Source organism: Pavona decussata, unplaced genomic scaffold (genome assembly GCF_977016875.1).
Source record: "Pavona decussata unplaced genomic scaffold, jaPavDecu1.1 SCAFFOLD_84, whole genome shotgun sequence".
Lineage (NCBI taxonomy): Eukaryota > Metazoa > Cnidaria > Anthozoa > Scleractinia > Agariciidae > Pavona > Pavona decussata.
This window is the reverse complement of record NW_028145502.1, coordinates 6,617,700-6,634,153: the sequence shown is the minus strand read 5'-3', so window position 1 is coordinate 6,634,153 and position 16,454 is coordinate 6,617,700. Positions and strand designations below refer to the sequence as shown.

At 37.9% G+C, this 16,454-nt stretch overlaps 1 protein-coding gene and 1 pseudogene across 3 annotated transcripts in view; both read right to left on the bottom strand.

Annotated features, from left to right (window-relative positions):
* Positions 1 to 1,824: 1,824 nt before the first annotated feature.
* The window catches only part of LOC146475652 (uncharacterized), a 417,346-nt gene continuing 402,716 nt past the window's right edge, over positions 1,825 to 16,454 (bottom strand). The window contains exons 2-4 of one of the 2 annotated variants that reach the window (XM_085116034.1): positions 5,844 to 6,071; positions 4,476 to 4,923; positions 1,825 to 2,639 (exon numbers count right to left, since the gene is read on the bottom strand). In XM_085116034.1, coding sequence (XP_084972160.1) covers positions 2,496 to 2,639; positions 4,476 to 4,547 — 216 coding nt within the window. In that variant the 5' untranslated portion in view covers positions 4,548 to 4,923; positions 5,844 to 6,071 and the 3' untranslated portion in view covers positions 1,825 to 2,495. Of the gene's footprint in view, positions 2,640 to 4,475; positions 4,924 to 5,843; positions 6,157 to 16,454 lie in introns of those variants that run through there. The other variant, XR_014865896.1, reaches the window with a different exon arrangement.
* Positions 15,265 to 16,454, bottom strand: part of LOC146475649 (ras-like protein 1) — a 491,817-nt pseudogene continuing 490,627 nt past the window's right edge. Inside the window, exon 6 of the transcript XR_014865893.1 lies at positions 15,265 to 16,403. The product of XR_014865893.1 is annotated as a ras-like protein 1 (transcript). The remainder of the gene's footprint in view (positions 16,404 to 16,454) is intronic.

Sequence of the window (16,454 nt, the reverse complement as noted above, 5' to 3'; positions counted from 1 at the left end):
ACGCAGTCGTTTTTAGGGGACTCGAATTACCTCCTCCCCACAAGGAGGTAATACGAATCCCCTAAAACACGACCGCGTGGGAGGCTACAGTTCATCCTTGCGATGAATTCCCTTACAATACTTCAATTAAGAGCAGTTTCGTGTCCCAAAAAATATTTTAAAAAGTTAACTCAGTCAATGTTGCTCCTACTGAGATCTAAATAAACGTCAAGAAAAGGAGAACACAGAAATTTCACTCCTTGTACGTTGCTTGGCAGTGATCTTTAAGAGCATGATTAAGCTCCGTGTGTGTTATAACTGCATGGGAGCCGGGCGGTGCGAACGAAACTGCCCCGAAACAAATTGTTCAAAAATTAGTTTATCCACGAATATTTGTCCTATCAAAACGATTGAAATATATTTGTCAAGCTTGAAACATGGAAATGAGACAAGAAAGTCCACAAGGATTCCGATACTTCACTAGTTTATTCGTTTGTCTTGGTTTTAACAACGCTCACTAAATTGGAGCCCTGCGCGGCGAAGGCGCGCGTGCGGAGCGCCATAGCCAAGAGAAATTGGTAAACCCGTCAATGCGATCCGTACGACCGTGCGTCCGTACGCAGCACTACAGAAAAACTCAAGTGTGTGAAGCTGTGTTGTTTTAAGAAAATTTTGCACTCTATAATAAACACGTAATCGCGATGAGTCCTCGTACAATTAAGGATTAATTTGCGAAAACTTTTAAAATACGCGTGAAAATTAATCCTTAATTCTACTCGGCTTCATGGAATGACATATACATATTAGCTTTCTCACACACTGACTTGTCAAAGCTATTTTGATACAAAGCTATATTAATCTCGGTTACTCGTTATTTTTACTGCTAAATAGAGGAGTGGCTATGCAATAAAGAGACCATCTTTTGAGGTTGAGGAAGGGGAGTGCAGGCAGAGGCCACCATCTATTTTGGGGTTTGGTCTTCCCTAATGCTGTTCTAACAAGTTTGCTCGAAGATCCACCTTGTCTGGAGTAGGGGTTATAGAACACACCACCTATTCTGTGAACATTACCAACACAATTTTATTGGCTTTAAAATTTGAGTTGACACAGAAATATTCAGCTAGCAAGAGTCACCATTGCTAGATAAACAAGAAAAGTGGGGTTCTAATCTCATCGTTATTTTTACTGCTAAATAGAGGAGTGGCTATGCAATAAAGAGACCATCTTTTGAGGTTGAGGAAGGGGAGTGCAGGCAGAGGCCACCATCTATTTTGGGGTTTGGTCTTTCCTTATGCTGTTCTTATCTTATCCGCAATTTTAAACGTGAATCATCCAATCTAATCATTTAATTTCAACAATGCAGAGCCTCCAACAACTTAAAATTCAACACCAATTCCGCTAACTCGAACTATTTTTGTTTTCCTTCTGATTTGAAGTCAGCGGGATTCTACTGTGACTCCAAAGCTTGCTATGAGGAATTTTCAGTTATCAAGGTGTATTTAAGCTCAAATTAAACGCCGCCAAAATTGTTGCCTCCAACAAAATCGTTGTTGACTGTGAGTATTTTTTTATTTTTCCCAGGAATAGTTAATTGGAGCGCGCCCAAAAAATTCGTCCCCTCGTGGGAAGCAATCTTCACGCTGGGTCACTTTACTATCCCCAAAGAAAAAGCAAGGATCTACTCGCAAATTAAATCATCGAGCTAAATTGCCTGATCACAGAGCATTCAACCAACATACGTTGGTCCAGCATAATGGGGAGCAGAGTGCTGAACATTCTTACATCGAAAATGCACAGAAATGTTGGAACATTTAGCTGGGGTTTTAAACACACTAACGACAATGCTGTCAGGGAATTATTTATTTATTTCCGCAAGTCTTCTGTCGGTACATGTTATATCGAGGAAAATCGAAAGAATCTACTTTGCAGTACAATGTTGACTCGTAGGTAATTTTGGCCCGTGTTTCTGAGGCGTAAATCAGTCTTCCTCAGAATAAACCCAACCAGCAATACGTCTCCTGCTACTGATTTTCAAGTACCATTTGTTGACCAGGAAAAAAAAAAGAAAAGAAAAGAAAAGTCCGGCTAAAGACGAGACACTATAATTTATAAAACAAAGACTAAATTTGAAGATAGCTACTGCCCATAAAGATCTGTAAGAAAGGCAGGTTTTGATATCATAATGTCAAAACAAGCTGCTTAGAATGTCGGCTACTTAGCCCACATACAAAGTCTCCTTCCCTAAAGTTGCCCGCAGAGATGTTAACTCGCCCAAAATGTCAAAATATGCCCGTATAAAAGAAGTACCTGTCTTTACATAAACAGATGCAATAATGCGACACTCTCAAAAGTAAACAGCGACTTGTATGTAAAATTAGAGCCATGGCATCGGCGACTTAACTCCACTAAGGAAGAATTGCCATGTAGGAGAAGTAACCGGTTACTATGTCTTGTCGGCAATGAAATATGAATAGCCTTTCCTAAATGTAAACTACAAAATGAATCCTATTCAAATGCTAATCCCAGAGTAAAAGACATTTTTCTGGTTTGGCCGGTTTGCTCCCAGGATTTCTGGGTACTGTTCTTTCTAACAACGATGGCTGAATTCGCTGGATCTGTTGCATCATCAGTTGGAATGATTGCTCGACATTCAGGCCAGTCTAAAGAAAACACAAAACAAATGTCAGAGCAGCTGAAGCGCTGAGAATACAGCTACACCAAGGCTGCTTTCAAGTGAATAACAAAGTTAAATCAGGCATGTTTCCAATTGTGAACACCTATATGAATGCTGCTTTTACGCGTGAACACTGCCACACTCGTATAAGGCCTGTTTTTCAACTATAAACCTATATCAAGGCTGCTTTCAAGCGTGACACAGCTACATCTCATTGTTTTCAAGTGAGAACACAACTATAAGAAGGCCTCTTTCAGTTGTGAAGAGAACACAGCTATATCAGTGCTGTTTTCAAGTGTAAACACAAATATAAACTATCAGGGGTACATGTACTTCCAGAGCAGGGTTTATTCTAAAGGATGGCATTGCCGGGCCACCGTAAATAAAAACAAACAGGCACATACAATTTGCAGAAGTGTGTCAAACGTGGCGCTCAAATTTCACCAAAATTTCAACTAAGAGTCTTACAGACTAAATGCATCGTATCTTTGGGAGCAAGGGTAATGTTTTGAAATGGTTCTTTACCACATTTAAAAAACGCCACATTACAAATTTCATCTGGTATCAAAGCAACCTATAAAAGTGGGGTTGGGTATATTCGTTACAAGTTACATTGTATGTGCTGGCCACTGGGTATAGATGTTAACGATACTGTTATAAAGTCTGAAAACTTGCATGGATTTAACATAGAAGAGGTCCGTTTCTCATAAGCATTTTTCAGATCCGTTTCTACCAACTAGTGATCGCTACTTGTGTTTACTGTCCCATTGTGATTAGAGTTTCAATGTTTGTTAGATGATAAAAATTGTCAGTAATGGAAAAATATTTACGACGCTATTTTTTGGGCTAAAATAGTTAAAGGAATTTTATTTGGTGTTGATAACACCTTGTTTACCTTACTTTGATGAGTTTTTACCGAGCTTGACCTTTAACCAATCCTTTCCAGGAAATAACTATTGCTCATATTTTTAATCAATTTTAGTTTATATTCTTGGGTTCTTCTACCACATTAATGGCAGTTGATGTTACCTTGAAAAATGAAGATATCCGAATAACGATATCTGTACTTTTAAGATGTTTGAAAGTAAATACTACGATTTTACAGTGATTATGAAGGTAAATATCCATTGTGGTAATTCTGCTATCGGCCACATACTAAATACAGTGTATATAACTTGAGTGATAAATTGGACACTGTGCACGTTAAAATAATACTTTTACGGAAATAATTATCAGGAAACACATCACAGGCCTCAAAGAGGTTATGTATTAACTTTAGAGACCATGTTTTACCTAACTGGGTACCAGGAAATTACATAATCAGAGGTCTGAAATAGAGTCAGGATTTGGAGAACCAGACGGTGCAACCTCACAAAAAAATCACGCTAACGATCAGCCACACTGACAGCAGGCTCATCTTCACAAGGGTTTCTGTTTAACAGCCAACTCAAAATGTACCAACAGCTAGCCACGTTATCAGCCACAGAACATGATTTTCCGTTCACAGTAACTTTCACCAAGACTTCTTTGGACTTGGCTGCATCGACCTGATATCACTATTAAAGGGTTTCTGTTGCCCAATGCTACTAAAATATTCTTAGACTTCTGATGTGAAGGATGCTTTGAGTGCTGTATATGAAGTTGTTTTTTTGTTTGGGGTCACATGACCTACAGTGTACCATGATTGAGAATACGTTTTGGGTCATTTTCAGACCACGAGGTTGTTCTGGAGTGTTGTATTTTGTTTTAGAAAAGGATTATACAGTTACTTGGAACCAAACTTCGGTTTTAAATCATTCCACCTTGTAACAGTGTAACCTACCTTGGCTGATGTCTCAATCAATGGGCTGTTCACATCAGATGAATTGCAGTATTCTAACACTTCATCTTTCATTACTTCTCTTTCCTCTTCTAAATCCTAGAATGAGAAATGAGAAATGGGAAGTGTGTATCAGTTATCTTGACCCCTTAATTGGTTAAAAGGAAGCAGGGGCCAGGGGAATCACAATGTACGTGGGAACCCAAATGAGTTCTGTTTCCATTGAGTTTCATGGTGTCATTTCCAGCGCGCATGCACGTAGCATGTTAATCAGGTGTACAGTGCTGCCCATTTATCATATTATTTATTTATTTACATCCTATCTGTTTACATTTGTTTATTTTTTATTTATTTGTTTGGCTGATGTCTCAATTAATGGGATGTTCACATCAGATGAATTGTAGTATTTTAACACTTCATCTTTCATTACTTCTCTTTCCTCTTCTAAATCCTAGAATGAGAAATCGCAAGTGTGCATCAGTCATCTTGACCCCTTAATTGGTTAAAGGGAAGCAGGGACCAGGGGAATCAGAACTCATTTGGGTTCCTACATAGATACATGGATCTGTCTTGGGTTTCATGGTGTCGTTTCCAGCACGTCTAGCATGTAGCATGTTAATCAGGTGTACAGCGCTGCACATTTATCATATGATTTATTTGCATCCTATCTGTTTACGCTTGGTTATTTATTTATTTTTTATTTTTTTATTGTAATATCAGATAATTTACGGTAGGCCAGCAACTCAGTCATAAAAATACAATAAAATAAATAAATAAATAAATCACTTCATTTAATTGTCAATGTATTTGGTGCAGAGCACTAATTGGGGACACTTTCCAGATCAAATTATATTTTGAGGAGAAGGGAAAACCGGAGTACCCTGGGAAAAACCTCTTGGAGCAAAGACGAGAACCAACAACAAACTCAACCCACAAATGACACCGAGTCTGGGAATTGAACCCAGGCCACACTGGTGGGAGGCGAGTGCTCTCAGCACAGTGTCATCCCTGCTCTCCAGAAACTGTATATGTACATGTATAGCAGAAACAAATGTAAGATTTTACCAACACACTTGATATTAGGTACATGCAATTTGGCCACTGTAAAGAGATTCGAGTAACAGTTGACGTTTTGAGTGTAAACCCTTTGTGATTCCCTCTTACATGTGCATGTACAAAGGACTAACACTGGAAACATCAGCACTTGCATCTCTTTACATATGTATGGTGTCTGAATTACTTGATTAACTCTGTTGATTAAAAAAAAAAAAAAAATTGCTTCCAAACCTTACTGTACAGCACCAGTGTTTCTTAAGAAACTACATGTACACTGTGCATGAAACTCACATATCAATGTATAGAAGAACTTACCAACTTATTTCCAACAATGACCATCAGGATAGCTGAAGTGAGTTGATGATCTTGGATGATCTTGCTTCTGAGATCCTGGAGCTCGAGCCAACTGGATACAGAATTGATGGCAAACAACACTAAGAATGCATCACCTGTCGCTACTGATGAATAAAGGAATGAGCTGTATTCTTCCTGCCCTGCTGTATCAACTATCTCCACATCATATAATTTTCCATTATATTCAATCTGCATCAAAAGATTGTAGAATTAAAATAATTACTAATTTTATTAAACTGGTGAGGCCATCACCTTTGTCCATTTACAAGAGTAACATCACAGCTGTCATTTATTTTACAAATTTTGGGTTAAATTCTGCAAGAGGTGTCTGAAATCTACAATCGAAGGGGTGAGTGGAAAAAAGCCCTAAGTGACATCTGATCTTATGTCAAATTCTCCTTTGCTCATACAAGGAAGAACAAGGCAATTTACTTGGAGAATTAGGCACTCAATCAGATGTCACTTAAGGCTTTTTTCCACACACCCCTTCAATTACATGTACATGTATGGAGGCAATGTAACCCAACACCATTGGAAAAGACAAAATAATCAATTGGTAGTCAATAAGCGCAGTGCATGTATGCGCTAAAGCTGCATTGTACAGTATGTATACCTATTATAATTCAGAGATTTGTCGATAATGTTAAATAACCTCTGCAAACATGGTTAACTTTGAAATTTGTTGCATACTACACACCTGAAAATGCTACAGTATGCTGGAAATGTAACCTACATGTACAGCTATCAGAGCACCTTTCATGTACAGGTGAACATGACTGTTAATGAAACTGTAAAAAAATATCAAAAATGTAATTATTTAATTTACACATCCAATCTGTGTATGTATGTGGTGTTAAATCAAGTATATTCTGTAGTTCAAGTAGAATATCCTGGGTACCCACAAGGTGCGGTGCAGAGGAGTTTTTGTTCTGCAGCCGACTTAAAATGTACCAACAGCTAGCGACGTTATCAGGTTCAGATCATGATTTTCCGGTCACAGTAACTTTCCACAAGACCTCTTTGGACCTGGCTCCATCGACCTGATATCACTATTAAGAGTGCCTGACTGTAACTTTCGAGAATCGCTGGCCAAGCTTGAAAAATCGAAACTCCTGATAATTTGCCTGAAGTTTACTTTTGGGGAACTATCTTCGAAAATATTATTTGAATGTTCTGGAAATTTTTAGTTTTTGAGAATTTTGGAGAAAACGAAATAACGGGTTTTGCCTCATTAATTATGCAAAAATCTCACTCAAAATTAGCCAAGTTCAATACGCTTGTGTTGAAACAGTACGCAACGCTAGAAAGCGAGGTCGGTTTTGAATAAGAGCATAACGCACCTACTTTCTATCAATGGGACCTATGTAAACTTTTGTAGAACTTTGGAGGGTTTTATGGCTCTTTGAAAAATTGACATTTTGAGGACTTCGCGATGAGGCGAAAATTGAGTAAGTTTGAAGGTTTAAAATGCATCTTGGTATGTCAGGTATCGACTCGAGAGGAACATTGTGATAAAGCTTGGGTCTTCGTCTTTAATAATACGAAATAAAAAATCTGGGCAATCAATGCACGCGCTGACGAAAACCAAAGTTAGCGAGGCTTCGTTAACAAATTTGCATAATTCGCAACTGTTGAGAAAATGTATGTTGTGGCGACTCGGTGAAAACATTGACCCAGGCTATCTTCAAATGGTTATTTTATCCACATTGCATTTGTCTGTTTCTCTTTCTTGTTTTAATAAGGTGTTAGAAAAGGTCTGGAAAAAAAATGCGTGATCGGAAAAGAAAATATTCGTCAAATTCTGGTGGGAAATTTGCATAATGCAAATCTTCCAATAAATCTTTCTGCAAAGGAATCTGATTGGGAAGGTTTCGTTAAGAGACCATTTGACCGAAACACCCCACATAAAAGGAGTCAAAACAACGTTTAATAATTCGATTTTAACCAATTATTGTCGAATCTTAACCTTTAAATTAATAGTGTTAAAGTGATACTCGCTATTGCGTTATCTGCGTCACGTCAGTAGCTGTCGATAAGTCTTAGAATATAATGCCCACAAACCAACTTGTGCTGCGAAATTGCCAATTACAACAACTAGAAAAAAGACCTTTATTTACTGGCATATGAGTGGTTTTGATAAAAATAAAACGTTCACATGACACTTGAATCACGTTTAAAAGATACATGCTTGTCAAATGAGGTGCGAAAGTTGGACGCAGGGTCGGTCAAAGTGGATATTTTTAATTAAATCAAGTTTGTTTACTGGAATGCATGCTTTTTCAAATAGCTAGTCCAACCTTCTTCAGTGGCCTTCCAAATAATGGTCACCCAGAATTGGGTCAGTCAAAAAAGCTCTCAATTCGTGTTGTTTGATTCTGTACCTTCGCAAGTGACTGAAAAACAATGTCAGCTGGCACGCCATATTTTAACGTAATTACTGGTATGAAATGTCACACATGCACGGATACACGCTTCAAAAAACCTGTGTGCCAATTTCCGTTTAACAAAATAATAACCTACCTACAGTCCACACTGGCTGTAGGGCATGCATTTATCTTTGTCGAATGTCAACAACAGAAACACGGGTATCTCAGTGACACTGTATACACGCAATGTCTACTGCATACATCACAGGCAGCCGAAGCTCTATGACCTTTGTTTGACCTTTATATTTTGATGTCACGATGAGTATTACGCAATGGCGTAAATCGTTACGGTTTGTATGGGAATTTACGAACGTGTTTTGGAGTCGAAAATAAAGGATATAAATTGAACAAGAATTGCTCACCTTGTCTCCTTGATCTCTTGCCAGTGTTTGTGCGCCATATTTTGGACATTTTAGTACGATCCCAGTGGGTATTTAAAGGTTTGTTGAACATTTTCCTCGCTCTATATTCTGCTATATATGTCCCCAAAACAGTTGGTCACTTCAGTAGCAATAGTTTTCGTTGCAACGTCAACAATGAGGTCAGTACAAAGTCTGAGTCGCAGACAAAGGACTGCGGACCACGGACTGGGTATAAAAGAGAAACTAAAGTAAGCGGAGGACTTCGGACTACGGACTACGGACTGGGTTTAAAGGAGAACTGAAGTCTGAAAATCATATTTTTCTTGTATTCATTCTCAGTAAGTTTAATATGTATCAAATCAAGTTTCGGTAGTTGTTTTTGTCCCTTTATTGTTTTTTTTTTTTTTTAGAAACAAAACAAGGACTTGGAATAAAATAGTGAGGATCGACAGTGCAAACATAAAATCTTGCTTTATCTCAGCGAAACAGCTAGATTTTAAATACGCGCTGAAGAGAGCCGTCAATTTAGTTTTAAGCATTTATCTCAGGGTTCGATATGGTGAAAACTGGCGTGATTAAATTCGCAAAAGGATGTTTGATGATCATGATCGTGATCAGCCAATGAGCCCACGTGCGCAATCATCTAGATGTCGTACATAGACATGTATGCAGTAGACATTTCGTGTATACAGTGTCACTGAGATACCCGTGTTTCTGTTGTTGACATTCGACAAAGATAAATGCATGCCCTACAGCCAATGTAAACTGTAGGGCGTGCAGTCAGTCCATAGTCCGTAGTCCAAAGTCCTCCTATCCTAATACGAACTTTATGCCCACCCCGTGGTCCGCAGTTCTTCGTCTGCGACTCGTGTTTTATAATGACCGCGTTGTTAACGTTGCAACTTATTTCAAAGAATACTATTGCTACCAAAGTGACCACGATTTTGGGGATATATATCTATAGTGGGATATCGTATAGAGAGAGGAAAATTTTTAGTAATCCTTTAAAAACCCACTGGAATCGTACTAAAATGGCCAAAATATGGCGCACAAACACTGGCAAGAGATCAAGGAGACAAGGTGAGCAATTTTTGTTCAATTCATGCCCTTTACTTTCGACTACAAAACACATTCGTAAATTCCCATACAAACCCTTATAATTTACGCCATTGCGTAACACTCATCGTGACATCAAAATATAAAGGTCAAACAAAGGTCATAGAGCTTCGGCTACCTGTGATGTATGCAGTAGACATTGCGTGTATACAGTGTCACTGAGATACCCGTGTTTCTGTTGTTGACATTCGACAAAGATAAATGCATGCCCTACAGCCAGTGTGGACTGTAGGTAGGTTATTATTTTGTTAAACGGAAATTGGCACACAGGTTTTTTGAAGCGTGTATCCGTGCATGTGTGACATTTCATACCAGTAAGGGACTGGTCATAAAGTACAGGGGGGGGGTGGGCTGGAAAAAAAGGGGGGGTGGGTCACTGTTTTCATGCATGTAAAAAGGGGTGGGCTAGCAAAAACCATGCATCATTAAAGGGGTGGGGCACATAATATTTTTGCACATGTTTTGCATCAAATGGTGCCTTTTGCCAGTAAAACTGTGAAATGTATTAACAGTAAAAGCACAAATTATAATTGTGTAGTTTCAGAAAATATCCATCCCCCATCACAGAGGGAATTTATAAAAGGACGCCCTACCGCCAGGAACTTCCAAGTTTCTTTCATACAATCTCTGTAATTTTGTTCTTTCTCTTACCACCATCCCCTCCAGAATCTTGAATTCCCTCCATGGGTGGGGTAAGGATATTTTCTGGAACTACACATTCTATCAAGAAAAGGGCAAGTTCACTCGCATCCATTAAAATGAACAACTATGATTCCATGTGGTTATTAATGATACATATTAGATGCACATTATCTTCTCAAAATCATTTCAGGTATTTCAACAAAAATAGATCTCATGCAATGATAAACTTCAAAAACAAGACTTTGTGCATGTGTGCTCCTTCCTCTATCATACTTGTCCTCTAATTTGTCTAGTTTTATGTATAGTCTTACCTTTATTTACTAGGGGTGGGTCATTTCATTTTTTACCTGAAAAATATGGGTGGGCCATGCATTATTCTGCAAAAATATGAGGGTGGGTCACACAAAACTAGCCTTCGTAAAAATGAATTTTTCCAGCCCACCCCCCCCCCGGTACTTTATGACCAGTCCCTAATTACGTTAAAATATGGCGTGCCAGCTGACATTGTTTTTCAGTCACTTGCGAAGGTACAGTATCAAACAACACGAATTGAGAGCTTTTTTGACTGACCCAATTCTGGGTGACCATTATTTGGAAGGCCACTGAAGAAGGTTGGACTAGCTATTTGAAAAAACATGCATTCCAGTAAACAAACTTGATTTAATTAAAAATATTCACTTTGACCTACCCTGTGTCCAACTTTCGCATCTCATTTGACAAGCATGTATCTTTTAAACGTGATTCAAGTGTCATGTGAACGTTTTATTTTTATCAAAACCACTCATATGCCAGTAAATAAAGGTCTTTTTTCTAGTTGTTGTAATTGGCAATTTCGCAGCACAAGTTGGTTTGTGGGCATTATATTCTAAGACTTAGGGACAGCTACTGACGTGACACAGATAACGTAATAGCGAGTATCACTTTAACACTATTAATTTAAAGGTTAAGATTCGACAATAATTGGTTAACATCGAATTATTAAACGTTGTTTTGACTCCTTTTATGTGGGGTGTTTCGGTCAAATGGTCTCTTAACGAAACCTTCCCAATCAGATTCCTTTGCAGAAAGATTTATTGGAAGATTTGCATTATGCAAATTTCCCACCAGAATTTGTCGAATATTTTCTTTTCCGATCACGCATTTTTTTTCCAGACCTTTTCTAACACCTTTTTAAAACAAGAAAGAGAAACAGACAAATGCAATGTGGGTAAAATAACCATTCGAAGATAGCCTGGGTCAATGTTTTCACCGAGTCGCCACAACATAGCATTTTCTCAACAGTTGCGAATTATGCAAATTTGTTAACGAAGCCTCGCTAACTTTGGTTTTCGTCAGCGCGTGCATTGATTGCCCAGATTTTTTATTTCGTATTATTAAAGACGAAGACCCAAGCTTTATCACAATGTTCCTCTCGAGTCGATACCTGACATACCAAGATGCATTTTAAACCTTCAAACTTACTCAATTTTCGCCTCATCGCGAAGTCCTCAAAATGTCAATTTTTCAAAGAGCCATAAAACCCTCCAAAGTTCTACAAAAGTTTACATAGGTCCCATTGATAGAAAGTAGGTGCGTTATGCTCTTATTCAAAACCGACCTCGCTTTCTAGCGTTGCGTACTGTTTCAACACAAGCGTATTGAACTTGGCTAATTTTGAGTGAGATTTTTGCATAATTAATGAGGCAAAACCCGTTATTTCGTTTTCTCCAAAATTCTCAAAAACTAAAAATTTCCAGAACATTCAAATAATATTTTCGAAGATAGTTCCCCAAAAGTAAACTTCAGGCAAATTATCAGGAGTTTCGATTTTTCAAGCTTGGCCAGCGATTCTCGAAAGTTAATATGAATTCGAAGTTGGTTTTTGTTTTGTTTTGGGTCACATGACCTACTAGGATTGAGAATACGTTTTGGGTCACTTTCAGACCGTGGGGTTGTTCTGGAGTATTGTATTTGTTTTAGAAAAGGATTATACAGTTACTTGGAACCAACCTTCGGTAATCATTCCACCTTGTAACAGTGTAACCTACCTTGGCTGATGTCTCAATTAATGGGATGTTCACATCAGATGAATTACACTTATTCTAACACTTCATCTTTCATAACTTCTCTTTCCTCTTCTAAATCCTAGAATGCGAAATGAGAAATTTGGAAGTGTGTATCAGCTATCTTGACCCCTTAATTGGTTAAAGGGAAGCAGGGACCAGTGGAAACAGAACTTATTTTGGTTCCCACGTACATGTATGTTGGATCTGTCTTGAGTTTCACGGTGTCATTTCCAGCATGTCTACATGTAGCATGTTAATCAGGTGTAAAGGGCAGCACATGTACATGTTTACTGCACCCTAGACTGTTTTTTGTTGTTTTTTTCTTGCTTTGTGTACATGTTTGTGTGTGTATCCTATCTGGTTACGCTGTTTTTTTTTTCCTTTTATAATTTAATTGCATCCTATCTATTACACTGGTTTGTTTATTTATTTATTTTCTCTTGTAATATCAGATAATTTATGGTAGGCCAGCAACTCAGTCATAAAAATATAATAAAATTAATAAATAAATAAATCACTTCATTTAAGTGTCAATGTATTTAGCGCAGAGCACTACATGTAACTGGGGACACTTTCTAGATCAAATTGGAATTTAGAAGTGTTGGCTTTTGAGGAGAAGGGAAAACTGGAGTACCCAGAGGAAAACCTCTCGGAGCAAAGATCACAACTAACAACAAACTGAACCCACATACAGTGTATGACACTGAGTCTGGGAATCGAACCCGCGGATTGCTGGGAGGCGAGTGCTCTTAGCACTGCGTCATCCCTGCTCCCCTGAAATTGTACATGTACATGTATAGCTGAAACAAATGTAAGATTTACCAACACACTTGATATTAGGTACATGTAATTTTGCCACAGTGACTGTAAAGAGATTTGAGTACTGACATTTCGAGTGTAAACCCTTTGTGATTCCCTCTTACATGTGCATGTACAAAGGACTAACACTGGAAACATCAGCACTTGAATCTCTTTACATATGTATGGTGTCTGAATCACCTGATTAACTCTGTTGATAAAAAAAAAAAAAAAAAAAAAAAAAAAAAACATTTGTTTCCAATCCCTACTGTACAGCACCATAATTTCTTAAGAAACTACATGTACACTGTGCATGAAACTCACATATCAAATGAATGTATAGAAGGACTTACCAACTTATTTCCAACAATGACCATCGGGATAGCTGAAGTGAGTTAATGATCTTGGATGATCTTGCTTCTGAGATCCTGCAGCTCGTGCCAACTGGATACAGAATTGATGGCAAACAACACTAAGAATGCATCACCTGTCGCTACTGATGAATCACGGAATGAGCTGTATTCTTCCTGCCCTGCTGTATCAACTATCTCCACGTCATCTAATTTTCCATTATATTCAATCTGCATTAAAAGATTGTAGAATTAAAATTAACAACTAATTTTACAAAACTGGTGATGTCATCACCTTTCTCCTTTTACAAGTCAGAGTAACATCACAGCTGTCATTTATTTTACCCATTTTGCGTCAAATTCTGCAAGAGGTGTCTGAAACCTACAATTACATGTACATGTATTGCACTCTCATGTATGAAGGCAATGTAACCCAACATCATTGGAAATTAGAAAAAAAAATTCAATTAGTAGTCGATAAGCACATAAACTTTGCTGCAGTGCATGTCTGTGCTAAAGCTGCATTGTACAGTATGTATTCCTATTATAAATCAGAGATTTGAAAATTAAAACTAATGCCCTCTACAAACATGGTTAATTTTGAAATTTGTTGCACACCACACACCTGAAAATGCTACAGTATGCTAGAAATTTAACCTACATGTACAGCTATCAGAGCAACTTTCATGTACAAGTGTACATGACTTAATCAAACGGTAAAAAAAAAAAAATATAAAAAAATGTAATTATTTAATTTACACATCCAATCTGTGCACATATGGTGTTAAATCAAGTATATTCTGCAGTTGAAGCAGAAATAACCTGGGTACCCAAAGGGCGCAGAGAGGTCTAATTTAATGTAAATCGTGGCTAAATTAACTGCGAAATTGCACAGCAAATCAAGTTTGTTGATACAAAAACGTGATCGAACAAAGCATCATGAGATCTTACAATGCGTCTGTTGAAAGATTATCCCCAAGACACAAGGCACATGCATCAATGACTGAGATACAATATGTCCAGAAGTGCACGCTAATGAGATTATTCTCATTTACTTAACTAAGAGAACTGGTCATAACAAGTTTGCTCAAAGATCCACCTTGTCTGGAGTAGGGGCTATAGAACACCATACCTGTTCTGTGAACATAACCAACACAATTTTATTGGCTTTAAGATTTGAGTTGACACAGAAATATTTAGCTAGCAAGAGTCACCATTGCTAGATAAACAAGAAAAGTGAGGTTCTAATCTCATCGTTATTTTTACTGCTAAGTAGAGGAGTGGCTATGCAATAAAGAGACCATCTTTTGAGGTTGAGGAAGGGGAGTGCAGGCAGAGGTCACCATCTATTATGGGGTTTGGTCTTTCCTAATGCTGTTCTTATCTTATCCGCAATTTTAAACGTGAGTCATCCAAACTAATCATATAATCTCAACAATGCACAGCCTCCAACAACTTAAAATTCAACGCCAATTCTGCTAACTCGAATTATTTTTGTTTCCCTCCTGAGTTGAAGTCATCGGGATTCTACTGTGACTCCAAAGCTTGCTATGAGGAATTTTCATTAATCATGGTGTGTTTAAGCTCAATGTGAACGCCGCCAAAATTGTTGTCTCCAACAAAATCGTTGTTGACTGTGAGTATTCTTTTTTTTTTTTTTTCCAGGGATGGTTAAGTGGAGCGTGCGCAAAAAAAAAAAAAAAAAAGAAAAAAAAAAAAAAGCGTCGCCTCGTGGGAAGCAATTTTCACGCTGGCTCGCTTTACTACCCCCAAGAAAAAGCAAGGGTCTACTTGCAAATTAAATCATCGAGCTAAATTGCCTGATCACGGAGCATTCAACCAACATACGCTGGTCCAGCATAATGGAGAGCAGAGTGCCAAACATTCTTACATCGAAAATATACAGTAATGTTGGAACATTTAGCTGGGGCTTCAAACACACTAACGACAATGCTGTCAGGGAATTATTTATTTATTTCCGCAAGTCTTCTGTCGGTACATGTTATATCGAGGAAAATCGAAATAATCTACTTTGCAGTTCAATGTTGACTTGTAGGTAATTTTGGCCCGTGTTTCTGAGCCGGCGTAAATGAGTCTTACTCAGAATAAACCCAACCAACAATAAGTCTCCTGCTACTGATTTTCAGGTACCATTAATTTTGTTGACCAGGAAAAAAAAAAAAAAAAAGAAGAAAAGAAAAGTCCGGCTAAAGACGAGACACTATAATTTATAAAACAAAGACTAAATTTGAAGATAGCTACTGCCCATAAAGATCCGTAAGAAAGGCAAGTTCTGATATCGTAATGTGAAAGCAAGCTGCGTAGAATGTCGGCTACTTAGACCACATACAAACTCTCCTTTCCTAAAGTTGCTCGCAGAGATGTTAACTCGCCCAAAATGTCAAAATATGCCCGTATAAAAGAAGTACCTGTCTTTAAATAAACAGATGCAATAATGCGACACTCTCAAAAGTAAAAAGTGACTTGTATGTAAAATTGGAGCAATGGCATGGGCGACTTAACTCCACTAAGGAAGAATTGCCATGTAGGACAAGTAACCGGTTACTATGTCTTGTCAGCAATGAAATATGAATAGCCTTTCCTAAATGTAAACTACAAAACAAATCCTATTTAAATGCTAATCCTAGAGTAAAAGACATTGTTCTGGTTTGGCCGGTTTGCTCCCAGGATTTCTGGGTACTGTTCTTTCTAACAACGATGGCTGAATTCGCTGGATCTGTTGCATCATCAGTTGGAATGATTGCTCGACATTCAGGCCAGTCTAAAGAAAACACAAAACAAATGTTAGAGCAGCGGCAGTGCTGTGAACACA